Raw genomic sequence first — 27,960 nt, forward strand, 5'->3', positions numbered from 1 at the left:
TTTAGCTAAGCTGCAGTTTAAGATGATATTTTTTTGATATTTTGTTTTAATTTAATAGTGATAATAGGAAAAATATACAGTAGGAAACGCAGGGACAGAAAGAATCGGATAAAATAGCAACAAAACTCCTCAGCTGGAACCAACCTGGTACATTATAATCATGTCATATGTCTTAACCACTCAGATCCCCGAGGCACCGTCAGCTGAACAATCACAAAGACTCCTTTGCAGGCTAAAAACAAATCATAAAAAAGGAAGAAGTGCCTGAAACTCACTGAAAGCACAGGAAGATCATCCCCCTTTTAACTGTACAACCTACCAGCACCTCTAAAGTCGACTGATTAATGAACACATATGTGTTAGTGAGCTGTAGAGATGCTGGTTGGTGGATTTCGTTACCTTTAGCAGAAAGCGAGAGGAATCAATCTGAACATCAAACTCTCAGGACAAAAAGGGAAAAATGTTGAACTTTCCCTTTAAATTAAATTAAATTAAAAAAAATATTAAGTTTGATTTTTGTGGCGATGAAAAGTGAAATTCGACTGTAATATGTGGTTTATTGAACTCGTTCCTCAGCTGTTAGTGATACGGTTGCTGATTTCCTTAATCACCATGAAAACAGCTGCGGCTCAGCTAGTCACATGATAAGTGACGCAGTAGCAGCCTCGTGATCTAAAACACTTATTTAGAGGTTGAACCGGCAGCAAATACACCAACAAGTCATCACATAGACTGTAGCAGGACATCTGGATCTTCCTGATTACAACTAAACCACAAGAAAAGGAGTTGAAGAGGTTAAAGTGAGGAATGTTTCCACCCTGATCGTCTGACTGCTTTCATTTCTTCCATGAACTCAATTATTAGTGTATTTTATTGCACTTATAATATTCAATATTGAATCTGTTTATTGTTTAACTTGAGCTTGTGAAGCCCATTTAGTCTTTTTGTGTGATATTAAGCTTCACTCACAGGAATGATGGAAAAACTACAAACACAACAACCAGGTTGTTAAAAAAAAACAAACAAACTGAAGTTTCCTTTAATATTTCTGCAATTATTTGCTCATTCAGAAGAAAAATCTCACTACGGGTCATTATTAAAGCTTAGTACTGACATGTTACAAATCAAAACCTGGAAAAAGGAAAAAAAAAAAAAAAAGGTACCTGAACTCTGCTGTTCTTTTATTTATTTTTGCGATACATAAATAAAACATGTATAATATATAAATAACGTTTGAACCAAAAACAACATCAGGTTTTTTTTTTTTTTCCTCTTTCCTTCACTTGTGATGTGCCTTTTTGGGAAAAATATAAAACAAAAAACCTCCAAAAAAAAAAAAAAAAAACCCCAACAAATTAAACCTCCAACGATGTAAAAAAAAGCAAAAATTGACTACATTTCCCAGAAAGCACCATGTCTTCTCTTCTATATTGGTTCAAAGGGGGAGAAGTGAATCAAATGAGAGATAAATCAAACAAGAAATAAAAGTAATATTTAGGTTTTTCAAAGAATTTAAAGCGCTGAAACGGATGAAACGTCTGTAAAGGGCTTTTATTCCACCGGAGTGGATGGAATTAAAGATGATGGATGACTCGTCTAAGGCACAGAATGAGAAAAGCATTTAGGATCTGCGTTTGTACCCTGAAGCGACCGTGTCGGCACTGACTGGCGTGTTAACGTTGGAGGTTTTTTTTTTTTGAGGCCTAATTCCACATTTATAGCATCCGGATGTTGCTAACGTTTTGTCTCCGGCGATCAGCAAACAGCAGCCGGAGGAGTTTAAACAGCACAGCCCACGTTGTTTATTTATTTATTTTTTTTAAATGTAAGAGGCGGCGAGTGTGACGGAGCTTAAATATGACAGAAAGAACGTCTGTCGTCAGCTGTAACGACTGAAAACTCTTATTTTTTTAAATTTAGAAACCAGTGTGCGTAGGAACAAGCACGAAAAAAATTAAAATATGGATCACAGAGAAAAGCCTGAATGGTTGCAGGTGTAACGGCACATTTATTCCTCACAAACTGTTCAGTATGGCAGTGTTTGTTTCACGACCTCGTCTCTCAGATTCTCGCTTCAGTCTCGTTTGTTCATTTGAGGGATTTTTTTTTAGAGGACTGAAAAAATAAATTTTGTGCTTTTCTTTTGAATCCCTTTGTTCATTATAGTTAAGAATCATCTGATCCGGTCGTTCTCTCCATTATTATTCAATCCTTAAAAAAAAATGAATTTTGTTCAAACAAGTGAGAAAATCTGCAGCCACAATGAGAATTTCAATATATCAAGATTTTAACTTTACGCTCCCGTCATTTAGCTTTTATTAACAGTTCATACATGTTTATAACAAACTATAATATAGTTATAGGCAGATTGAAGTGTTTCTTAATGTATTAGTCAACAACTCTAACTGCTGTATAAACAGATAATGAACAAACACTACAGTAAAACAGCTTAATAATATAAAATATGTCTTCATAGAAGAAGTTATAATTGCTGACAAATACTGAACATTAATAAACACTTTAACATGTCCTTATATCTGCTTAGAACTACATTATAGTGTTAGAAACCATTTAGTACATAATGATTATTTTCTCAATTAGCTGCTTTGTCTAAAACAACGTCAGAAAACTGCTCTTTGTAATGTCTCAGAGTCCATGATGGCATCTTCAAATGTCTTCTGATCAACATCATCATATATCACCACATTTCAGAAGCTGAAATCAGCCAAAATACGCAAATTTTCCTTAAAAAAAATGACTAAAACGATGATCAAATTATTGCCAATTCATTTTGTGTTGATCGACTAACTGCTAGTAATTACTAAACAGGGGAACTTAAAGTAAAATATTGCAGAAATAAACTTGTTTCAGGACATTCGTGTAGAAATATGTGTCTGAAACAAGACAGAAAAAGACGAGTCCCTGTTCAAGAATGAGGAAAAAGGAAATATTCTCACTGCACCGACAGATTATTCCTTTTTGTTTTTAGACTCTAAAACCTGCAGTAACTGCAGCAGAAACAAGATGTATCATCACTTTTCAAGTTAATGTGTTGAACTTGTTAGCAAACAGTTGTTTATTTCCAACATCCAGCAGTTACGGAGCAACATTATCATTCATGTGGAGTCGTGTTTCTGTCCACCTGGTGAATATAAGTCCAGTATTCACTCTCTTTTAGCTTCTGTTTTTACTCTCTACCAACTCCTGAGGGAAATATCTGGCTCTTTAGCTGCTAAATGCTCCACTATGTTCACCAGCTAGTCTACAGCTAACTGTGAGCAGGTAGTGAACAGTGAGACGCTGATAGTGAACCAGAACAGTAAAGTTGCAGCCGGACAGATAAACAACGAGCTGAAACTCACTATAAAGCTCCGTAAAGCTGCGTCGGGTGTATTTATATTTCCATCTAGACTATGTCATTTTTTACACTTTTAATTCTTGTTGTTAATATTTACTTGCTGTCCTTTGCTTTTGTGTGAACTGCTATATATGGAGGATATTTTTGGTCGTAATTAAAATTAAAAGTCCAAATAGAAAATTAAAAGAGATAAAATTATAAAGATTATTTTACTAGACTACTAGGAATAATCAGGCCGTAATTAAACTTGAGAAGAAAAAGGAAATTGAAAAAGCTCATTTAAAATGTAAAATGATCTTTTGAAAATGCAAAAGCTTAAATGGAAAAACGCTCAAACTGAAAGATGAAATTGAAAATGGAAATTAGAAGCAGGAAACATCAAATATGAAACTCAAAACCAGAAATGGAAAAAAGTAAAAAGGTGCCTCCTCATTTACAAACAAGTTGAAAAGCCAAATGGTGAAAAGATGAAATTTAAAATGTTAAATGCTGAAGTGCAAAAAAAAGAAGAAAAAAAAAGGTTTTTCTATTTAGGCTTTTAATTTCCATTTTAGCTTTTCCATTTCCTGTTTTGAGTTTCATATTTGATGTTTCTCGTTTATTTCCATTTTCATCTTTACAATTTAAGCTTTCAGTTTGAACGTTTTTCCATTTAAGCTTTTGCATTTTAAATTTCACTTTTTTCAGTCACTTTACATTTTCAAATGATCATTTTACATTTTAAATTTGCTTTTTCAGTTTAATTATGGCCTGATTATTCCTAGTAGTGTAGTAAAATAATCTTTTTAATTTTCTCTATGGACTTTTAATTTTAATTACGACCAAACACATCCTCCATATCTAACACGGTGCTCTGCCTTTAAATGCTTTAATTTTAAAAACACACTTAACTCTGATCCTAGGAATGTTTTACAGGACAAACTGTGATTTTTTCTTGTACCGTTACACCTCGACCATAAACTTTAAACCACCTACAGAGGAATTAAAACGTCCGGCCTGAATAGTGGTCAACACCTTCTAAATGATGAAGATTAAAAACAGAAGAATGAAGAGAACAAAAAAATTGCACACGTCTCTAGCCTTGATTCTTCAGAAGATTATCTCAGAGTACATCTTACATGACGGGGGGGGGGGGGGGGGGGGGCGGCAGGAAGTTGTGGTCGATCCGTGGCGGTTTACCCAAAAGCTACAGTCAGAAATCTACAACGAGGCCGGCACGGAGGGAGCACGAGCTAAAAATCGATGCTGCAGGCTTCAGTAGTGAAACCCTCTACAGTGAGTACAGGGTCAGATCTCCCAGCAGCCATCTTGTCCTCCCAGTTTAATCAAAGTCCAGACCCCCTCCCCGCCCCCCCACACACAACCTCCCCGGGCCCGGGAGCTTCCTCTGGTCCCAGACCAGAGGGCCTCAGAGGAAGTCCTTACAGTCTCAATTAGTCAGTGCCATCAGATGTAAGATCCAAAAGCCCATCCAACTCCCACCACCTTCATCCTCCTCTTCTTCATCCAAACCTCAAGAGTCCTTCAGGCCGAGCAGCGGGGCGGGCGGGGGTGGGGAGGGAGGGGGGCATCATACCTCGTGGAAGCAATCGGAGGGCGGGCTCCTCTCGACTCCCCTCCACCTCTCCACCTTCTTGATGGCCTCCGACACCACGCAGACGGAGGAGGTGAGCGCCACCAGGAACAGCAGGTCTGGAGGAAGATCACAGCGTTCAGTTAACACGCCTCACTGTTTCATACTGACAGGAAGTCGCACAACAGGACGTTAATCAAACCGAGACTAAATGTTTTTATCAAATATTTAATACTTACGGTTTGTTTTTCTAGACATTTCTGTTTTTCTTTCACAGCTATCTGCAGTTTATTTCTCTTTTTTTTAATGCAGCTCCTCCAGTTTCATCTCGGTACCATAATGTCCATTAACACAACTAGAGCGGCAACTAACAAATATTTTCATTATCGATTTTCTTGTTTGCAAAATGTCAGAAAGTAGTAAACAAACTTCAGTTAGTTCTCAGAGCTCAGTGTGACGTGTTCAATTTAAAACAATTAGACCAGATATTCAATTTAAAGTCACATATGACAAAGAAAAACAATAAATTGTCACATTTGAGAAAAAGGAACCATCATTTTTTAGCATTTTTTCTTGAAAAAAAAGTCTGAAACGATTAATTGATTATCAAAATAGTTGCTGATTCATTTTCTTTCGATCGACTAATTGATTAACAGACTGATCGTTGCAACTCCACATACGAGCTGTTCAGAGATGGTTCAGAGGTTTTTGGTGAAATATTCCTCTCAGACTGCTGCTCTTACCCAGGATGCTGAGGCTCTCCGTCTGGAAGACGTTCTGTAAAGGAGGGAAGTAGATGACGAGGAGCTGACCCATGATGGAGGCCAGGACGGCGTAACAGAACGTCCGGTTACTGCAGAGACCCATCTCATGAACCATACGAGTCTGGAGGAGCGACGGGACAACGTCACATGATTCCTGTTACTGTCACTTAGCTTTATATATATATACATATATATGTACACACACACACACACACACACACACACACACACACACACATATATATATGTACACACACACATATGGGTGTATGTGTGTACATTTGTTTTCTTTTTAAGCTAAAATATATGTAAATATTGTAAGACAGCAGAAATAAAGCAATATAAATGTGTGGTCTCTTGCAATAAAGTAAAATATAATATAATGAATAATATAACAAGACATAATTAACAATATAATATGTAATAATTTAATTCATTCATTCATTTATATACAGAACCATTGAAACTGGTACTGACTGGTACTAAATTAATTAAATAAAACACATTTTAACAGCTGTAGAAAATATTCTGTTTGTGATTTTAGTAAAATTAAAAAGTATCAAGAAAAAATTAATGTCAATTAAACAGCAGTTTGTGTTTTCAGACTGATGAATAGAATAGAATAAACAGTTCATTAAAACATCAAAACATAAATAAAGAGTCGGTTTGAACGGAGCTGAGCGTCTCTCAGGTGCGTCTGAAGTTACCTGTGAACGGGAGCTCAGAGCGTTGAACATGTCGAAAAACACGAAGCAGGTGAAGGTCATGGTTGTGTCTCGAGGAGTGATCACGTTGTCCTGCAACTAAAAAAAAACAAAACAAACAAACAACAAACAGTTAAAGCAATAAATCTGGTGAATTATTCTAAACATATTCAGCATAAAAAACGTTTAAGTTCTTGTTTTTGTAGAAGAAACTTTTTATATTCAGTATATAAAACTGAATACTGAAACTTTAGCATCGTATTGACACAAATATCAAAAACTTCTAATGATTCACAGCCAAAAGGATCTAAAACAACATTATTATCATGACTGGTTTGCAGAAAAATGAATTAATTTCCTTTTTCAGCTCATTTACTGTTTTTGCTGCAGAAATAATTTACTTTCTGAGCTTCTTCAAAAGATTTCTACACTTTTTTTTTTTTTACAATCATACAGCAACTTTTACAAGACCAGACAGAAAAAGACAAGAAGAAACCATAAAACATTAATTTAAAAACTTCCTGTGTGTCATAAAACTCTTTCTAGGCATGAAGACGGCGTTAAAGCGAGCTACCTCTCTCCAGAAGACAAACAGCGTCCCACAGACGATGATGAGCGCCGACACCAGGACTTTGACGATCAGACTGCGGGTGATGATGCTGTCTCTCACGTTACGAGGAGGCTTTCTGATCACGTCCCGATCCACAGGCTCCACCCCCAAACTGACAACAAACAAACAACAAACAACAAACAACAAAGTCATAAACAGCATTTCTCTCACACACAGTTAAAAATCATATTATTTTGGTGCAGGAGTGTTGTGAAAAGTAACAAAGTTTATTTGATTTTATTACTTTGATATTTAAAGTAGAGCTTCATATGATATGGATACAAACATTTATCAAATCAAATTAACAACTTTTCAACACCACAGAGTTCAGTTTAATGACGTTTTCAAGGTCACAGGGTCTGATGGTTCTGACTGAAACACCATAAAAACAGATTAAACAGCTTCCTGCAGCACGATCCACTGCTGCACCGCCTCACTGGTAGTTTATAGATGCTGAACGTCTCCCGACAGACGCAAACACACAAAAACATCAGCAGGACAGCAGGAAAGAGACAAGAGCTGAGGCATTTGTGAATGAAATTTAAGACTTTTTAACACCATCTAAGGCCTCTATATTGAGGGAACTTTCTTCCATACAGAACAGAAAACTTTCCCCTTTAACAGCTGTTAGTATGATTTTTATCTGACCCTATGTACTTCACTGATTTTGGGTGTTGGACATGTGACATAAACATTTCAGAGTCTGCATGTCACCTTAGGTAACATGGTATGGCCCTTCAGGGGAACCTTAGAGATACAAACAATGGATCCATGGTCAAGTTTGGAACTGTTCCAGATGTGGGTTGTTGTGACACATAATATGTTGTGAGGCAGCTGTCAATTACATGATGGATGGCCCCAACTGACCTAGTGCCCATGGAAAACCTATGTTATTCATGTGATAAGATACAGATGTGTAACCCCATATAAGCTATGCACCGACAGGGGTACGTTGCCCAGACCATCTTTGTACATGGAATGGACCCGATGGCCATCGTCTAATAAACGTCTACAAAATAAGAACTTCGTCAGCTCTTCCTTTGAACGATCACACATCCTTCCTTTCAACCGCTGAGCAGTTTTCTGAATGATTGTTTTTAAAATGTAAAACATCTGTCGGTTCCTACGATGCCTCTACTGTACCTCTGAGCAGGAGGTCCGTCCATGATGATGTTGATCCACAGGATCTGCATGGCGTTCAGCGGGTTGGGGAAATTCATCAGCGTCGCCAAGGAGATGAGTGTGAGAGCTGCAATACTCCTGGAGACCAGCAGGTGGAGAGAGAGAGAGAGAGAGAGAGAGAGAGAGAGAGAGAGAGAGAGAGAGAGAGAGAGAGAGAGGTTGGTAAAACACTACTGAACCTGCGAAGCTTCGTTTTTACAGAGTCGACACAGGAAATGTCGACGCAACAGGAATTATTTTCACACTGTGTCACTTTTTTTTAATTTTTTTTTATACCACTCACGTGCTCAGCTGGAAGCGGACAAAGTTCTTGATGTTATTATAAATCCCTTTTCCCTCCTCGATGGCCGACCTGGAAACAGACAACGTTTAAAAAAAGACCTTAAACTTAACTTCAACTTCATGACAATACAAAATAAAGATAACTTTAACCTGCCAAACACACATATCAGTCGGTATATGTTACATTCTTTTATATATTTACATCTTTCCTCAAAGCTAATTGATTATAAGTATATAAGTATTAATCTCCGCCCAGCGTTTGACTCACATGATGGTCTGGAAGTCGTCGTCCACCAGGATCATGTCGGCCGCCTCCTTGCAGACGTCGGTGCCCGTCTGACCCATCGCCACGCCGATGTCGGCCGCCTTCAGAGCCACGGCGTCGTTCACCCCGTCGCCCGTCATCGCCACCACGGCGCCGATGTTCTGGAGGGACTGCAGGAGGGCGGGACGTTAACTTTCATATAATGACTGACAGTCGTTCTGTGGTTGTTTATTAGTGAGATAAAGTCAGATCATACAGGATGGTGAATAAACTCTCTCACTATCCCGTCTATTTTGTATAGTTGTTTGTATATTATCAAAATGTTAAGACGAATAAAAAATAAACATTAAAAGTTTCATATGAAATAGGGATGCACGATATAATCGGCACGTCATCGGTGTCGGCCGATAAAAGCTCTAAAATGAAATATCGGCAACGGCGAATTCTGCTGATTATGAGAGGCCGATATGTCTCCTCCGCCGCCTGACTGTGTTTCCCTTGATGGACTGTTTCACCCTGATGGTCCCGGTGTTTCCTCCGCAGGCTGCACTTCACTCAGCTGCTTCTTCCCACTTTAACCCGAATAACAAACTGGGGCTCGGTGCTCACACCGGGACCGTCGGGGTGAAACAGTCCGTCGAGGTGCTGCGGTGTTCGGCTGCACAGATAAGAAATCCTTCAGCTGACAGGATGAATCTTTTTGGTTTATATTTCTGTGGTTGGCAACCATCATATTAGGTGCATTAGTGCCACCTTCTGGTCCGGAGTGTGGACCAGAGATTAAATCCTACACATTAATCCTGTCTGTCTAATAAACTCAATGAAAACTCTACTGCTGCTCCCACTTGGCAGGTTCATTAAAGTTTTAATGCTGAGCTCCTGAACTTCAGTCTTCCTCAGTTCTTCCTTCATATATTGTCTTTCTTGATCATACTTAGTACAATCTATGCTTGCATGTATAACAGTCTCCTCAGCCAGCTGGTAATAATATGTGCATATATCGATATCGGCCACAATGAGTTGGAAATATCGGCAAAAAATCCAATATCGTGCATCCCTAGTATAAAATGATATTCTGTTTGTCTCCTCCTACAGTAGGAGCTTAAACTTAAACTGAAGTTATATAAACCAGTTGTTCTTGTGGTCCAAAGGTTGCTGGTTCAAATCCCCACAGCCGTTGGTCACGTCTCTATAAATAAGGTTCATCCTGCTCACCTTGACGATCTTCAGCTTGTGTCGGGGACTGGCTCGATAAAACACCGTAACCTGTGGAGACAGACGTGTTTACAGCCAGCAAACAAAGTTTAATTCACATAAACATCATTATAAACCTACGCAGGAATAAAAATACAGGTTCTGTGATATTGACTTTATAAAAAGGTTCGGCTCTGTCTGTCTGTCGTTAATAAACTCACTGCGACAGAATGTGAAGCAGTCGCACAGCAGCAGATTATTTTTAGCACCAAACTGTTCATTTTTCTGCCTTTTTTTTTTTTTTTTTTTTTACACATGAAAGGCTGTTGAAGCTCTGAGCTGGAAGAAAAACTGAATATATCTCAATATTTATTAGCTGCTGCACTCTGGAGAGCTACAGATCTGATTCTGATGAGGCCAAATTAAACAGATTCCTGCTGGACAACACTGAGAGTTATACATATGTATAACGTACAAATAAAGTACTTGAAGCAGAGAGGAGTAACATGTCGTGGGTTTAAAATGTACGGATGTGTGTTCTCACCCTCGGGACGACGTTTGAAAGCTGCTGCAGGTCGAGATGATCCACCTCGTCTCCTGACAGACACTGACAGCCTTTAGAGTAAAGACCCAGACGACTGGCTGCAGGGAGACGCAGCAACACACGTTAAACTTGTTATAAAAAAATACAGTTTTATTTCTCTTGATTGTCTTGTTTCACAATTTTAAAACAGTGTTTATACATATTTTTATATTTTTTCAGTTTGACTGTGGCAGCGTTACTAGCAGGTCTAATAAGATGAAGATTCAATCAATACTTTTTATTGTTTTCCTTTTAATTGAATTTAATTGCCTCGTTGTTATTTATTTATTTCTATGTGGATTCTTGTTAATAACGACCAAAATAAATGACTACGACATGAACTTGTTCTGATAACCACCAGTAGTGTTTCTTGTCTTTGGTTTTACCTTTTATATTTATTATTTATATTATATATTTATCATTTATACTATACTATATATATTACATTATTATACATATTATTGTTTGTCTTATTGTTATTGTGTATAATTATTTTCTCCTGATCTCAAGCATCATTGTACAGAAGACGTGTTCTTCTGCAAACATGACAAATAAAGTTGAACTTGAAATCAAATTTGATATTTTGATATTATTTATAAATTATATTTATGTCACTAAATCCTTTACTTTGTTTATTAGTTACTAGTAAACATAAGATGATAACTTGATGACAGATGTTTGATGAGAGTTTTGCTGATGTTTAGATTTTGTTCCTGGCTCTGACCGATGGACACGGCGGTCTCCTGCGAGTCTCCCGTGATCATCTTGATGGCGACGCCGGAGCTGATGAGCGTGCCCACGGCCTCTTTGACCCCTGACCTGGGAGGGTCGATCATCCCCACCAGACCCAGGAAGGTCAAGGATCCCATCTCAGCCCCCGACGCAAACGCCAAGACTGATGGGAGAGAGAGAGAGAGAGAGAGAGAGAGAGAGAGAGGGGGAGAGACAGAGAGAGAGAGAGAGAGAGAGAGGGAGAGAGAGAGGGAGGGAGAGAGAGAGAGGGAGAGAGAGAGAGAGAGAGAGACAGAGAGAGGGAGAGAGAGAGAGAGAGAGAGGGAGAGAGACAGAGAGAGGGAGAGAGAGAGAGAGAGGGAGAGAGAGAGAGGGAGAAAGGGAGAGTCAGCCTTGAAACCAGCAGAAACAGAATATAAACATGTGACTAGTTTATTTGTATCACATCGTTCAACGAGGGAATTCAAAGTGCTTTAAATAAAACAAAGAAGGCATTAAGACAAGATATAAAAGAAACAATATAAAACAAGAATAAACTAGAACAGAAGATAAACAAATGAGTTAAAATAAAATAAACAGATTAAACATGAGAATAAACAAATCACAACAAATTGCAGTTCAGCTACAGTTCAGTGTGAGATATGAAGAAATAGCCTCAAATTTAATTTAATAAAAGGCCTCAAACAGGCAGACAGACAGCAGACCTCCAGTTTTCTGGGAGTTTATTCAGATATATAATTCATATATATATATATATATATATATATATATATATATATATATATATATATATATATATATGTAACATTCAAGCCAAACAAGTTCACACAACACTGATTCAATCTATCACCACCAGATGAATCAGAGTTTTTAATCTGGTGTTGGGTTTGACCAGATGAACGGCGGCCAACCAGCTTACTTCCTGTTAGCTTTCTGCTAACTTAAAGGATGTTATCAGACTGAATGGATCAAATCCTAATGGTGAAATTAGTGATTTTTGTGTTTTACAGCTGCAACAGTAGTGACGCAATAAACTACAGTCAATGACGTAAGAACGTGTCAACAGTGTTTCTGTAATTACTCTCACTGCCAGAAGGGGGAGACAAACGTCCTGCACTCCAGCTTTAACTAACCGGCCAAAAGTTCTCAGAGCGACACGTTTTGAGTCGTAGTGTTTTGGACGAGGAGGAGAAAAGCATTTGATCAACTGTCTGAACTTAGGAAATTTCTCTCTGCTGATATTTAGGAGCTCCAGATGAGTCCTGACCTGTGAGGAGTCTCCAGGAGATCAGTCAGTGAGAGGAGAGATGTTTAACGAACACTTAATGAGAATAAGTGGATTCAATCTCAACTTCATAACAGCAGCTAAAATATTTTTAAAAAGGTCTTAAATGTTATTATTTATTATTTATTAGGTGGACTCTGTGGACAGGAAGCAGACCTGTCTCCAGACGACCTGAGAGGTCTGAACGCTTCATCACGTAGCAGCAGATCAGAAACATTAAAATGCTTTTTTATAAACCATAATCAGTGTTTTAAAGTCTCTGTGAGTGATTTGTTCCTCTGTCTGGGTCTTAGACAAGCTTTCTCTATGAAGTGAGTGCTACCTCTCAGTCCGGCGGTGCCCATGTAGCTGATCTGCTGCTGGTAGAGCTCCCTCTGCTGGTGGTTCAGGGGAAGTGTGTTTCCTCTGCTGTTGTAGGAGCTGCAGTAACGAATCACCTGCTCATAAGCTCCTTTCATGAAATAGACGCCGGGCTTGTCCTGAAGGAGGAGGGAGACAGATTTAAATACAGCTCATAATAACAAAGTCCCCTCACTAAATAAATACTGATCGATTCATATTTTTAGCTGTAAATGTTCACAAAAATGTTGCGACGTAGGATGAATAAAAATGTATTTAAAGTGGAATCATTTTTTAAAATCAGCCTGTGTGTCTACGATTCTTTAGCAGACCTGTTTCCTCTCAGTCCTTCAGTCAACTATCAGTAATTAATATGATAATTAATAATTAATTAATATTTTTTACTTGGCAATAAACCTGTTTCTGGTTCTGATAACTAAGATATTTTACAGTCGGCCTTTTTCAAGGTGTTTTTATTTAAAAGTTATCAGTCGTCACGTCATCACGTCAATATTTTTGAAAATAATCTGATCTTTAATAACAGACTTTACAAAATTCACCTCATGACCCTCATTCACTGTAGAGAAACAATAATAAAATAGTATCATAACGAGTTCGTTATTTCCATTAAAGAGATCAACTGTGCGGTTTAGTGGTCAAATACACTGAAGTCAAGTCGGTTTTATTTATAAAGCACCAAATCATAAGATGTCAGGACTCTTCACACAGAGCAGGTCGAGACTGAGCTCTTTCATTTACACCCAACATTCCTCCATGAGAAAAAAACTCCCCTTTAACAGGAAGAAACCTCAAGCAGAACCAGACTCTGGTGGGACACAGAGAGGCACAGCAACAACAACAATAATAACAATAATAATAACAATAGTAGAAATATGACTAAAAATAAACTCCACTTTGCACATCCAGTGAGATTCTGGCATTAACAGGAGAATAACGGCGGTGACAGTTTTACTATAAATAACAATTAAATTGAAAAATTAATTTTGTGCATCTCTGAATTCAGTAGTACTTGAGTAAAAATTCAAGATACAAGCTTAGAAAACTAATATCATGATTGTTTGTAGCATCTCAGTCAGCTGTTTGTAGGAACATGTGCTGCAAACTCTCTGCTCTTGTGCTTTTGGTCTAAATTGGTGTGAAATGACCTCGACTTGGTGTTTTTTTTTTCTAGGGAGAGTGATGACGGCCGTTCAACCTTGAGTTTTACCAAGTCCATTATATTACAGCTGACCAAGAACATGAAACAAACCTTGGAGGTTTAATAAAAGTCTTATATTTTAAAACCAGTGTGCATTGGATCATCTTAAACCTGAATGTAACAGTTGTTGCTGACGAAGCTCAGACTGCTCATCAGGCTGATCAAACAGCACGAGCAGCAGCAGTGATGAGGGGGGTGGGGGGTTGAGGGTAGGGGGGGGGGGGGGGGTTGCTGACCTGCTGGGTGCGGTGAACACAGCGAATAGCCATCCACTTCTTGTCCGAGGTGAAGGGATGCTCCTCCACGCGGACGTACTCCTGCTGGAGGCTCTCCAGGCCCATCTGGACGACACAAACACAGCTGGATCAGAAACACAGCTGGAACTAAGAGTGGAGGAGCTGCTGCTCAAACACAGCAGAGAAACTAATATTATAGTATTATAATTTCCACAGCTCCAGGAGGCGTCTTCATATGTCTTGTTTTGTTCGACCAACAGTCAAAATATTTAGTGTAGAATTATATAAAGCAGCAAATCTTTGTACGTGAGAAGCTGCAACCAGCAAATGTTTTGCATTTCTGCTTATAAAAATACTTCATTGATTAATTAATTACAGACATCCTATGATCATTTTACAGGTGGCTGCAGACTCAGAAACATCAGCTGTTTGTTTGTTTGTTTGGTCAGCGCCTGTCAACAACGAGGCAATTCAAAGTGCTTCACATGTAAAAAGACATTAAATAGCATTTTTAGAATAATAAATCAAAAGACAAATAAACAGTGTAGCGCAAGATATGAAGAGATGTTTCATCAAATATCTTGAGTGTGTTGTTTGTTCTCTCACTGTGTCGACAGTAACCTGCTCAAGTTTTCTCTGGTTAAACAGCAGTAATGACAGAAACATCGTTAAACTAGCAGGTAAACGACCTTTGGCTCCAACTCGTCAGCTGTTTGTCTTCTGTTTGACTTTTACAACAAACTAAAGTAAAACTCCGAACGGTGTCAACAGCCGTGAGCGACTGCTGTTAATGTTTGTTTTTAAAACCCTTTAAAATTCAGCTTAATGTCAAATAGAGCAGAGAAAACATTATGCTCAATTTGATTAAAAGAAGACTTCTATCTTCTGTACTTTGAACCTCTCAGTGACTCAGTTTCTCATTGATGTCGACTGTGTGAGCTTCCAACAGTTCAGCAGCAGCAGTTTGGCATATTAAAATATGAAAATGTGTGTGAGGCACGGAGGAGATCCCCCCCCCTCCCTCCTCCCCGAGCAGACGGATCCATAGACAACAATCAAAATAGAAAAATTAAAAATTAAAGATGAGCTGTATGACTCATCTCCCCAGTTACACCAGTGAAGGGTAGACTGAGGACGGGGCGCTCAGCCTCGAGCTGCAACGAATGAAAAGAAGAAGAAGAAGAAGGAGACGACGTCTCCTCTGGAACCTCCTTCATCCTTCAGGCGCAGAGATTCTTCTTTTCATCATCACACTTTTTTTCTTCAGCACGAGATGATGCAACACGGTGGACACAGCTCTGCTTTTAACCCGACATCACAGCAACAGATACGAGCCCTGAGAGGAAGCTCTGAGCTGCATCTGGGAAGGTTTTTTTTTTTTTAATGTAGCAGGAGGTTGATGTGTGTGTGTGTGTGTGTGTGTTTTCAGAGGTAGAACCGTGCAGCTAAGCTCACCTTAGTCTAAAGGCCTTTACACACTGGACGCCATTTTTTGTGCGATTAATTCGCACGTCAATATATTTTTTTGAGCTGTTGTTTGTGTCATGAGTACCATGAGAGGCGAAAAGTTTTCACACAGCGAATAAAAGCATCAACCAATCACAGAGCGTAATCTGCACAGACAGCTGTTCCTTGCGACGGAGTATCCTGCTGTGTGTGTTTGAACTTATTGACCGTATCTATATTGATTGATCAGCTCCAGGTCTGTCTGTGAGCCCTGCAGGCAGACAGGTAGGTTCACTCACTAAAGCCCATGAATCAATACATTGATGTGTCATGTATCATCATGTGTATCATCACCATGTATTTATAAATACAAAGCTCAAATGAAATGAAGCTCAAAGTGAGCCGCTCCGGCCGTCGCCATCTTGGCAGTGCGTGACGCTGCCTAACTCCCAGCCAATCAAAAACAGGCAAAGAGGCGGGACAGAATGGCTGAAACAAGCCATCTAGCGGCTGGCGGACCTGTCACTCAAAGCAGCCATGTCCTTCATCATGCATAACTTTACGGCTTAATGATAAAATTTAATAAACAAATTTATTTACAAAATTTAAACCGTTGTTTGTATCAGGCTGTAAACATGTTTATTTCTGCTGTAAAGTTGGGCATTTTAACATGGGGGTCTATGGGGATTGACTCGCTTTTGGAGCCTCAAGTGGCCATTCAAGGAACCGTCACGCTCCTTGATGGGAAACGAGAACTCAGAACGGAGAAAGCTCAGAGTTTTTTGTGTGTTTTTACCTTCATGGCGAGGGCGATGAGCGCTCCTTCTGTCGGTCGTCCCAACAGCGTTCGGTTCCTGATGACAGAGTCGTTACACACACAACCAACCTGGAAAAACACACACACACACATCAATTAATATTTCTTTCCTTCTTCTCTTTATTAAAAATGTCCATCTGATACCAAATATAGTTCATTTCATTTTGTATTTTACAGCACAGCCATGTGGAGGGACTGCTTGATTTCACAACGTCGGCCATGATAATTTAATATTTTTCATATATTTTGTCCAGAAATTGGTTCTTCACATGTTTTCAGGACCTGCAGCAGCCCTGATGTGCTGACTGACTCACCTCCACTATCTTGTTGATTGAAGGACAGGAGAAACCGTGGATGATCTCTCCGTCCAGTAAAACTTCTCCTGCTCCGTTGTAACCGACGCCCGTCACCTGGGAGAAAACAGTACAGGGAAAAATACTCAGAAAATACTTTTGATCACTGAAAATTTTTATCAAATACCAAAATCTTAACCACAATTTCCAGCAATTAGCAAAAAGAAAGATCTGATTTAATCTTGATTTAATCTGATGTTCATCAATATAAACAGCAGGTGGCGCCAATTCTCCAGTCGGTGCCATTAAACCGTTGCAGAGAAGAGAGGACACAACAAGATGACGTCATTCAAAGAGCGCCAGTCAAAGCTCAAACGATGGAAAACGTGATGGAAATATGACTTTTTGTTTGAGAGGAGAAACACTTTTGATAAATATTTCGACTTAATTTTCCATTCAGGTTTTTTTTTTAACCCACAAATTGCAAATGTGCATAAAACCAGGTGGATGGAAACACACTTATTGTTATCTCATTCCATTTTTGTACACTTTTAGTTCCTGTATATAATATTTATTTAAAGATATAAACTGTTTAACAAGACTGCATCTCAGAAACAGTCAAACAGTTACCTTGTTATCTGACTCGTGAACTCTGACAGCAGTCATCATGACGTTACAGGTCATATTGTTGTGTTATAAATAGGGATGTCAGTTTGATTAATTTTGATTTCAATAGACTGACACCCATTAACACGTAACTAACCGGTTAATTTTTAAGAAAAATTGCGATGTAGCTTTCGATTGTGAGATCTGTCCAGCAGTTGGTCGTCAGCGCTAACGTTAGCTAGCTCATCCTTCTTCTTCTCGAGGTGTTTTCAACGTGTTTAGTTACAGTAGCTCTCGATGGCATGACGTACCGGGCTCGAGGTCCTGAACTAGCTCTTTCAATCCCTCGCCGTCTACCACGCTGATCAGCAGCACATCATTCAGCACACCAACTAGGTGATGGCCTCGGACCGGCCCGCAACACATTGTCTCCCCCCGGCTAGCAGTGACGTGAACTTTGACTGCGACTGCGAGTCATCTTCAGACATGGCAGCTGGGTGCTTGTTCTTAAGTGGTCAAAAATTATTTTCTCCAGCAGTTAGCATTAATACGACTGCCTGTTTGTCTTTTTGAGCTCCTTATCATCTGTCACAGTGGTATTCGTCAGCTCGACATATTCTGTTTCTGCAGTCGTCATGAATTTGTTTCCTCTGTGGCAGAAAAACAGGTTATATGAGCCTTCAGAAACTCCTGCAGGTTGAACCGGACGAACGAAAACACTTTTAGTGCTGACTGACTCTAACACGCTCACTATAAAAACAGACTTTAAAACACTCAGTAGCCTAGCAACAGTCTGTACTGTCTGCAGCTGTCTGTGTGCACGTTTGCTCAGGAGTATAAATGAAGCTTAAGATTACAGACAACCCATAATGCCACACTCTGTCGGTTTTACACCGCTACTCTCTCCATTCAAAAAGCATATCTGATGTCGTGAACACGTAATTGTCTAGCTGTTAATGGGGTGTGTAACGCGACCAACGTGCAGGTTAACCGCTGACATCCCTCGTTATAAAAGGAGCCTTTAGGTTTAGACCAGAAAACATCTGCCGCTCTTAAGTCATCTGACAGATTTATCCAACACGACAGCTGGGATGGTGATCTGATTTCATTTTAGTGATGTCAAGATAACCACCAGATTTAATGCTACTTAGTGCTGGTGTCCTAATCTAAACTCCTGTGTTGCTCAGGTTGAATAGTTTTAGGTTTTGTGCTGGCAGAGGAGGGTTCAGACCTCAGCGTGGAGTCCGTCTGACGAGAACAGCTGAGTGACCGTCATCTCGTTCTTTGTCAGAGTTCCCGTTTTGTCTGAACAGATCACATTACAGCATCCTGACGGAGAAAAACAACAAGAGGAATGTTGTTGTTAACAGAAAGTAACAAAAACAGACTGCGAGCAAAAAACATCTGACTGAGAAAACATATTGACATATTGTGGCTGATTTGCTTGAACTCTTTGTGTTATTTTAGAGATATTTACTCTGTCTGCACCGTTAAGAGCATTTTTTGAATCAGCTTTAAATAAGATGAATAATTTGCATTTTTTACCATAATTACATACCTTAATTTCAGCCCATATTTTGTATCCATGTTGTGTTATGAAGGATCAGAAACATTTTGTTAGCTTTGTTCTCACATTTTTAAGTTTTAAGGAGTTCTTGCAGTTTATTTCTCTATTCTAGGGAATTTTTTAAAACTTCTTTTTGAATCAGAAACACAGTTTTAAACATTTTGTTTTATTTTTTGGTCACAACAACATCTTTGGCTCTTCAGGAAGAGAAATCTGTTTTATTTTCTGTTTGTCACTTCCTGTGTGTGAAGGAAATACAAATAATAAAATAAATAATGAATAATGTTTTTGTTGTTGGATTATGTGTTACATGATGTGTGTTGTGAGTAACATACCCAGAGTTTCTACGATGGGAAGCTTCTTGACGATGGCTCTTTTCTGCACCATGCGCATCACACCGAGCGCCAGCGTCACCGTCACCACGATGGGTAAACCCTCAGGGATGGCAGCTACCGCCAGACTGAAGGGGAGGACGCATGATCAATGATCAATAACCAATACAGCTGCTCACTCACAACTCACTGCAAGTACACATGTTACTAAGGCGAGTGTTTTTTGAGAACAGTATAAACTCCTCATGATCACGGACCAGCAGACATTTTGACTGTAACTAACGTTGTTTTATTTCAGTGTCTCAGTAACAAAGAAGTCTCTCAAACTTTGCATAACCTGTTCGATCGCTTTGCAAGGCATTGTGGGATTCCAATCGACACGGACCAGCGACAGAAGAGGAGGGAGCAAAAGTTAAAAATGTTGAACTTTAAGCAAATGATAGCGAACTTCGCCAGGCGGTGACACAGTGAAACTGACAAAGTGGCTTTAATGGTGGTGGAACAGGAAGTTGTGGAAAGACGTATGTGGAGGACGACGTTAGTCCCTGATCCACATGTCTCACACATGGCTCCTTTCCAGGGTCTTTTTGGATTTGCAAACAAAAGTTTTTGATTCACATTGTAATCACAAATTTATTTTACTTGCGAATAAAACATTTTTTGATTACAGTGTTGATAGTTTTGCTCTCAAATCTGCTTTTTGATTGGAAAACTATTCTGTTTGATTGCATAAACAAGGACAAAAGAAATGCAGCTTGGTGCAAAGTGGAGCTGTGAATTGTTTATTTACACGGGCTTAAAACATACTGCTAGTCTCTGCGGATCTTAAATATTCCTGGGAAACACAGGCGGTGGCCCTTCATTGTTATGTTTGCATATTGGTCGGCTGGTATCAATAAGTTGATCCAACGCCCAGTCGCTGCACCTGCCAAACCTACATTAAATGGAACCACTATAATAACACCTGTGTTTGACGAGTCAACACAGGCCCCATAAAGATCAACTATAATCTGATGACAGAGCTGAACTGCAGACTGACAGCTGCCAGGGTGCTACATACAATCATACAGCACACCTCTACGCATAGATATAAATCAGTCAGCTGGTTGCAGGGTGAACTGAAACTACCTGACACCGATGGTGAACATATCCATGATCCTCTTCCCTTGCAGCCAGCCCACCAGCATGATGACCCCTGAGACAGCACAGAAAATAAAGACTCAGCACAGGGACACATGGAGACGCTGCAGGTGATGGTTTTTATATGATGTTCATGACCGAGAAGCAAACAGACTAACTAACCTATGATGCCGAAGGAATAGAGCGAGAGCTGCTTCCCCAGCAGGTCCATGCTCTTCTGCAGCGGCGTTTTAGGAGCCTGAACAACACAAACAGGAAACAGTTTAGTGGGGAAGTGATAATTGCATCCACTCATTTGATGGTTGATTGATGACTGATTGTGGTTTGAGCATCAAGCTGCTAAAACACATTAAGCAAGCAGAGATGGAAAGTTTATTCTTGACAAAACAGGTTCACTTTGATGGAGCTTGCGGTGAGATCGTTTTATAGAGAAACGCTTATTTACGTTTTATTTCCATTTGTGTCGGTGGTTTGACCTTTCTTTACTTTTTTTAAAAACTGATATTTGTTTCCAACATTTTGTCACAGCAGGAAAGTTATAAAACATTTCAGAGGACATTTTAAACCAATGAACACCAACTTACCCCCCCACCCATCTAACCCTATATCTCCAAATAAATGATACAAACAATATTGATAATAATAATTACCAGTGCAGTACAAAAAAGTAGTTTCACCAGCATACATTCAAGGACTAAATACAATAAAAGGAATACAAGTGAATAAATAAATAGATATATGAAATAAGAGAGTTTATGTACATATATTGACAGTGGGTTTTATCTGTTGATATTTACAATGCGTGATGGATGTGATGTGAGATCAGTTCATAGACACTGTCGTTTGGAACAAGTCTTGTCGTCCTGAGAGTCTGAATATGACTCGTTAATAACCTGCTATGTTGGACAATAGTTTGATCCAGTGCTCAAATAAAGAGGGTGTGACTGATCTCCCTTATCCTGCAATAAACCTGCATCCTGGTAACACGGCCAGTCAGCAGCACTACTTCCTTTACTTTCACTTTGTCGTCTTTATTAACTGGTTTAAACACTCCAGAAACACTCCGAGTTTTTAATACTTGAGCTGCTCTTACTTTTAGCACTTTGTTGCACTACTTTCTTATTGTTTCATATGATATGAACTTATCTTCTTCCAGTCGTTAGAGAAAACCGTCTGTCTAGTGCTCTTTCTCTTTGCACTTGTACCTGGTCGGCTAATTGAGAATTTGTATCATGCCTCCCTTTGGATAAAAAATGTGTGGATTGACAGACTGATTAATTAGTTAGACCGACCAACCTCTGCAGCTTTCAGCAGAGAATCTTGTGCATTTGGCTGCATGTTGGATCATATAAACCTCTGGAGGAGGTTCATCTTAATTCTACTAAACCACTGAACACTCAGTCCAGATGGTTGAAGAGAAACAACTTCCCATAAATATTGTGGCAAACACTCCAGATCTGTGCGGACCAGATAAGATTTTTCATTATTTCCTGTGAGCAGCTGCATTTATGATTGGCGGTTAGAGATTTCTAGGTGACTAAAAAAAAAAAAAAAAAAAAAATCAATCATTGATTGTTTACTGCATTTAAAGCTATTGCTGGTCATGCAGACATTTTAAGATGACTGGTTGTATAAAAATGTATAAACAAATGTGTTCAACTGAATCAGTCGGTGGATCTGTTTATTATGAGGAAGTGTATTTATTTACCTCACATTTCAGCCGGCTCTCAATGCAAAACAAACTCCACTGAACAACATTTAAATTGGCTTCATTCAAAACATTAACAAACAAACAAGCAACCGAAAGCAGCTCAGGTTACAGAGAAAATGCTCTGTAGTAAGCTGGTGAATGTAAATATCTGCATATATCAGTCATCTGACTTCTACCCCACACTGACCTTAATTTGGAACAATGGTTTACTTGTTTTAACTGTATTAGTGATACAAGACGCTGCTTCCTGACTGTGTGTGTGTGTGTCGGCAGAGCAGTGAGAGGACTGGCTTTGTAGTGAATAAAAAAAACTGCTTCTCTTTACAGCTCAAATGTGTCTGAACTCTAAACAAACATCACATCAACACGTCTGGAGGCTGATCTGTGTCAGTTTCAGTTTTACTCTGACTTTAAATGAATTATTTTGAATATGAGGGTTTATTCCTACATTCCTACACACAGTGATCCTCTACCCTGAAGTGAAGTTTTTGTGCTGCAAACATAAACATTCTCCAGGAGGAGGGATCTACCTGGGGAAATCAGGTGACTCTAATCCAGGTTTCTTAGGAAATCAGCTGGAGAAAGCCGACTGTCACCTGGTTATACTTCTTAAGATGAGTGTTGGTATTTTGTAAAACTCGACAACATGGGAATTTATGTGCAACAACAACAACACATATGATGATAAACAGATACGTACCTCTTCTGCTTGCATCATCTTGAATACCTCCCCAAACTCAGAGTTTTCTCCGGTTCCTATGACGATGCCCTGAGGAACACCACAGAAACAGAGGGTGAAAGCTGAAGGTGTTTGACAGCTTAAACCAAAAGTTCAGACATGTGTGTGAAGAGAAGAACAAGCAGCGCACTTCTTTAACTTCAGATTTAAGATTTACAGTTCTTCAAAAATATGAGCATCTCAACATTAACTTGACTTCCTGTTGTTCTGCGTTACATATTATCGTTTCTAAAAAGCAACGATTTGACCTCCTGTCTGTAAAGTACAGACTGAAAGATTAACAAAGCCTGGGTTGTACATCTCTCAGAAACCTGGATTAATAATCCTGCTGGTACCTTGGCTTTGCCGCAGCGCACTAGCGTCCCCATGAAGGCGATGTTGCTGCGGGAGGCGATGTCTCCGTTGGTGGCCGCCGGCTGGTGGGAGGTGGACTTGGAGCAGGGCGTGGTCTCCCCCGTCAGACTGGACTCATCCACAGTCAGGTCCGTCGCCTGTGAGGGTGGAGGGCAGACACTGAACTGAGCATGACGAATGGATTTAACATCTGTTTGATTTGCTTTATTTCCACACAAAGAAGTACGAAGGTCGACGGCTAGTTCGCACGTTTGACCACCAGAGAAGAGAATTATGCTGCAGGAGTTGTTCCAGATGTTCCTGCAGACATTTTGGCATGTTTTTTTGTTTTTGTTGTGACTCTGGATCTCCATTTGGATCCATTTTATATGCTGAGAATTAAAGCTGACTACTGCTGATCCAAACAGAAGAGGTCTGCAGATGGGAGTGTTTGATACTCAAAAAATAAGCAATGAGATGCAATAAGCAATAAATACTCATGGTCAGTATTTTTTTAGATGCTGATCTACTGCACGTGTGTGGAACGTGTAGTCCAAGCCTGTCTGTGTATGTGTACAAGTATAAATGAGGCCTTACACCGACACATGTATGATCTGCTAATATTTTTCTTTTTCCAGACTTTGTACTGATTCAGAGTCTTCAGTCTGAGCTGCTGTGTTCACACTGAAAAAGTGACAAAATGATCTATATTTAAAAAGCCAGCACGCAGACTGAAAAACATTTGGTTTTTAAGTGAGTTATTCATGTTCACTGTTTGCTTGTATCATCTCCATGACAAGTGAGAAAACTGAATGCCACAGCATGATGTGGCTGAAAGCTCTGGATAATATCTAATAAGTAGACCTTGAGTTAAGTTTTTTGTGAAACTACTATTTTTAAAGTCAAGAATGAACCTTCAAGTTAGCTTCAAGTAAAAAAAATGGCTAATCATGTTGACTTTTTTTTCGTTCACTAACTGCAGTGTACTATGTAACAGTGTACTCTGAAGTATATACAGTAATATACAGTTAGTATGTAGAGTGGAGTCATGCTGCTGAGTGTCAGGTGTGAATGTGTGAGTGTAAGCAGGATCCTGGTTCCTTGACAAATAATACATTCATGTTCAGTGAACCTGCTCCGGATAAATTAAAAAGACGACACAAAAGAAGAAGCCCAGTGTACACATGCCCTAACAAAGGCTTTGTGTTGATGTTTGAACACTGGTGAGTTTGCATGTATGTATATCTGTGTGTGTGTGTGCGTGTGTGTGTGTACAGTATGTATCAGTGTGTGTACCTCGAAGAGGCGGAGATCTGCTGGAACTCTTTCTCCCACAGAAAGACAGACGGTGTCTCCAGGAACCAGCTCTCTGGCCAGCAGGTGCTCCAGGTTCCCCTCCCTGATACTGAGAAGGGAGAAGGGTGGAGGTGGAGGTGGAGGTGGAGAGCGGAGACAGAGAGTGAGGAAAAACAAATAAGACTGAGCGATGATGGACTCCTGATAGCTCAACCACAACACGACATCTTCTCCGTTTACAGACCTGCTGTTATGGGTTCTGTCCAGTTGTGGTGTGTGTGTGTGTGTACCTGTATGTCGATCTTTGTGAGGACATTTTTTGGAAAAGTGGGGACTTGGTTTTAGGCTTAAAGATCATTCTGGTGATTTGCTTTATTCTTCTTCTTGTCAACAAATCTCATGTTTGGAGCCAAACCAACAATGAATTAATCTACTAACAAGTACTAGTTTAAGAGTTTAGTCACGTTAGTTTGTTTAGAAACGGCTCCAAAGACTGATAACAGCGATCATGTTGTCAGTCTCTGGAGAGTAGTTCTGTGTGAGGCAGACGCCACTGAGCATGTGCAGGAATGCAGTCCTGTTTACAGCTTCACTAAGTTTTTGTGCTACATATCACAACCTCTGGACTTTGCGTTGAACTGTATATTTCTCAAAGAATTTCAGTACAACATGAGGAACTTGTCACCCAGTGCAGCGGTGTGACTCACTGACGTGTTTTTAATAGTTTTTGGACAACTTGCTTAAAAAAAAGGGCAAACGATTATTTGATTATCAAAATAGTTCCATATTAATTTTCTCTCAATTGACTAATCAATTAATCAACTAATTGTTGCAGCTCTCCTTTGGATACACAAACGATACTTATAAGTAGATCAATTCATTGTTGGTTTGGCTCCAAACATGAGATTTGTTGACTAGAAGCAAAATAAAGAAAATCTCCGGCCTTGTTTTTTAAATTTAGAGCTGGGTTAAGTTTAGTTTAGGAGTAGCTGGGGAATGCATGATGTCATCCTCACAAGGACAGAAGTACAAACGTGTGTGTGTGTGTGTGTGTGTGTGTGTGTCTGCCAGGTGAAGGGACAGCTGTTCCTTCTGTGTGCTGCTATTTGAAGTGTAAATCAAAGCCTGAGGAAGGAGTTTGTTTCAAGGAACATTTTGGCTTCGTTAACACTGCAAACATTTAGTGTTATATTCAGATTTATTGCTCAGATCCAAGTCGAAGCCCCTCCATGATTCTGACATCATAAAGGTGTGATGGGACGGTGTTTCAGATGCTGTTCAACCATCTGACAACACTTAGTTTGAAGCGTACAGACACCTCGAGCAAGTTAAATCTGAAAATTCACTTTTTCAGCTTCTGTCCACATCTACATGGTCATATTTCCATTCTACAGAATTTCTGCACAATTGGCTCCAAAAAAGGATGTGACGTCCCGTTTCTATAAAGAAATACTGATCAGTGTGAGAACGTGAGTGATCACAAACAGTGTATGGGAGCGATGCTACACCTCACAGTCTGGTAGTGTGATAATGTACAAACCACAGTGATGTTTCTATCAACCAAAACATTATAAACTGCAAGAATACTAATTCTAAAAACACACATATTTCTGCAGGTATGCAGATAGAAATAAACCAAAGTCAGACCTGCGTTCATAAAAGGATCAGCAGTTAAATTTGAACTGTTATTTTTTGAAGTTATGTTACAGCTCATGATGCAACAGTCACTTCCTGTTAACATAGTTCCTTCTTATTGCACCACAGTACACATGTGTCCTAACAAATGATTAATACATCACAGAAGTGTTTACTGGATAAACTTTACGTAGAGCGAGATGAAAACAGAGTACGTGCAGCCGAGATCTTAATCTGCCGTTTCAGTCGATGTTTACGTACCGAAGCTGAAATACAAAACCATAAAAGTCTCAGCAGGTTGTCACTTTGATGGCAGATGATCTGAAGTCTCCTTTATTATTCATTAATGTACATCCATTTAAACATCACAGTCACAAGATTGGCTGAAAAAATTATCACGATAAAATGTTTCATTTCAGTCGATTGATAATTATTGATAATTATTGCTGTGTCACGTGTCGATGGTGCGACCGAACAACACACCTGTTAAATGATTGGCTGTTTTGCGTGTCACTCGTAGCTTGCTCCATTATCAGGGGATATGATGGGCTGTTTATGAGCCAGCGAGGGAGCACGCTTGGGCTTTGTTCATGTGACCTTTGCTTTCCTTTGTTTAATCATTATGTGCTTTCATGGCGGTTTGCATTTAGTGCATTTAAGTTAAACTATTGAACAGTTTTCTTATTGCTATTGATGAAGAGTCTATCACTGGTACATATTGGTATCGTTTTATTGCCCAGGCCTTGTGAAAACTGCATCTCATTACATCCATGATCGCTCTAATTCTCCTAATCTTCATGGTTCTTCAGATGTGGTGGAAACACAAACAGGAATGCACCAGAGGGACTTTTGTTTTCTTAGAAAAGGGACACAAATATCCTCTATTTACATATACGGGAAAAGAAAATATCAGGACTTGATATACAAAGAAAATCAATAAACAAAAATAAACCAGTACTGCTGCTGTGCTCTGCCTGTTAATCTGGACTAAACCACATCAACAGGACCACAGAAGAAGAAGAGGAGGATGGATTTAACTCTTACCAGTGACATTCTGGAGGCACCAGCTTCCCGAGTTCTTCTAGAGACTTCTCTGAGCGATACTCCTACACACACACACACACACACACACACACACACACACACACACACACACACACACACACACACAGGAGGAGGACAGAGTTATCAAAACAAAAACCAGCTGGAGAGGTGCGAAAAGTATGAACGAACAAATAGAAAATACATTCCATCCACTCACTCATACATACACAACAACACACGACCAAATGTGCAGCAGACTACTTAAAGATTCACACTGTAAATGTCGGCTCATTGTTTGTGGTCCCAAGAATCCTTCGACATTTATGAGACACTAACACACACACACATACAGGACTCACCTGGACAAAGGCAACTGTCACTACTATTATAATGGCCTGTTAGGAGACAGAAAGGTAGCTGGTTAGGCTTCAACATCTGACAACTATTTAAACCAGTAAAACCCACAAAGACCACAGTGATGCGAGCCAGAATCTCATTTATATTCAGTCACCCAGTAAAGTCACACAGTGGTTTCAATGGTTTATCCATGTTTTTAAATCAGTCAGATTTAGTGACGTAAATGAGTCTTAATGTACTGCTGTAGTTTATTTAGCATCATCTTTGTTAGACAAACTACATAAACACATCTCGACACACCAAGTTCATATGTAAACA

The 27,960-nt window shown here is 39.4% G+C and overlaps 1 protein-coding gene across 4 annotated transcripts in view; it reads right to left on the reverse strand.

Annotated features, from left to right (window-relative positions):
* Positions 1 to 4,150: 4,150 nt before the first annotated feature.
* atp2c1 (ATPase secretory pathway Ca2+ transporting 1) overlaps positions 4,151 to 27,960 on the reverse strand; it is a 46,348-nt gene continuing 22,538 nt past the window's right edge. For all 4 annotated transcript variants that reach the window (XM_044358975.1, XM_044358977.1, XM_044358976.1 and 1 more), the window contains exons 5-27: positions 27,645 to 27,680; positions 27,286 to 27,347; positions 24,607 to 24,715; positions 23,313 to 23,468; positions 22,939 to 23,007; positions 20,690 to 20,765; positions 20,516 to 20,582; positions 19,391 to 19,515; positions 18,720 to 18,817; positions 16,904 to 16,999; positions 16,569 to 16,658; positions 14,327 to 14,431; positions 12,855 to 13,011; positions 11,240 to 11,410; positions 10,477 to 10,574; positions 9,954 to 10,004; positions 8,742 to 8,908; positions 8,475 to 8,543; positions 8,153 to 8,269; positions 6,974 to 7,121; positions 6,403 to 6,498; positions 5,675 to 5,816; positions 4,151 to 5,050 (exon numbers count right to left, since the gene is read on the reverse strand). In XM_044358975.1, the coding sequence (XP_044214910.1) occupies positions 4,929 to 5,050; positions 5,675 to 5,816; positions 6,403 to 6,498; positions 6,974 to 7,121; positions 8,153 to 8,269; positions 8,475 to 8,543; positions 8,742 to 8,908; positions 9,954 to 10,004; positions 10,477 to 10,574; positions 11,240 to 11,410; positions 12,855 to 13,011; positions 14,327 to 14,431; positions 16,569 to 16,658; positions 16,904 to 16,999; positions 18,720 to 18,817; positions 19,391 to 19,515; positions 20,516 to 20,582; positions 20,690 to 20,765; positions 22,939 to 23,007; positions 23,313 to 23,468; positions 24,607 to 24,715; positions 27,286 to 27,347; positions 27,645 to 27,680 (2,427 nt within the window). In that variant the 3' untranslated portion in view covers positions 4,151 to 4,928. The remainder of the gene's footprint in view (positions 5,051 to 5,674; positions 5,817 to 6,402; positions 6,499 to 6,973; positions 7,122 to 8,152; positions 8,270 to 8,474; positions 8,544 to 8,741; positions 8,909 to 9,953; positions 10,005 to 10,476; positions 10,575 to 11,239; positions 11,411 to 12,854; positions 13,012 to 14,326; positions 14,432 to 16,568; positions 16,659 to 16,903; positions 17,000 to 18,719; positions 18,818 to 19,390; positions 19,516 to 20,515; positions 20,583 to 20,689; positions 20,766 to 22,938; positions 23,008 to 23,312; positions 23,469 to 24,606; positions 24,716 to 27,285; positions 27,348 to 27,644; positions 27,681 to 27,960) is intronic.

This window comes from Thunnus albacares, chromosome 8 (genome assembly GCF_914725855.1).
Source record: "Thunnus albacares chromosome 8, fThuAlb1.1, whole genome shotgun sequence".
NCBI classification, from domain to species: domain Eukaryota; kingdom Metazoa; phylum Chordata; class Actinopteri; order Scombriformes; family Scombridae; genus Thunnus; species Thunnus albacares.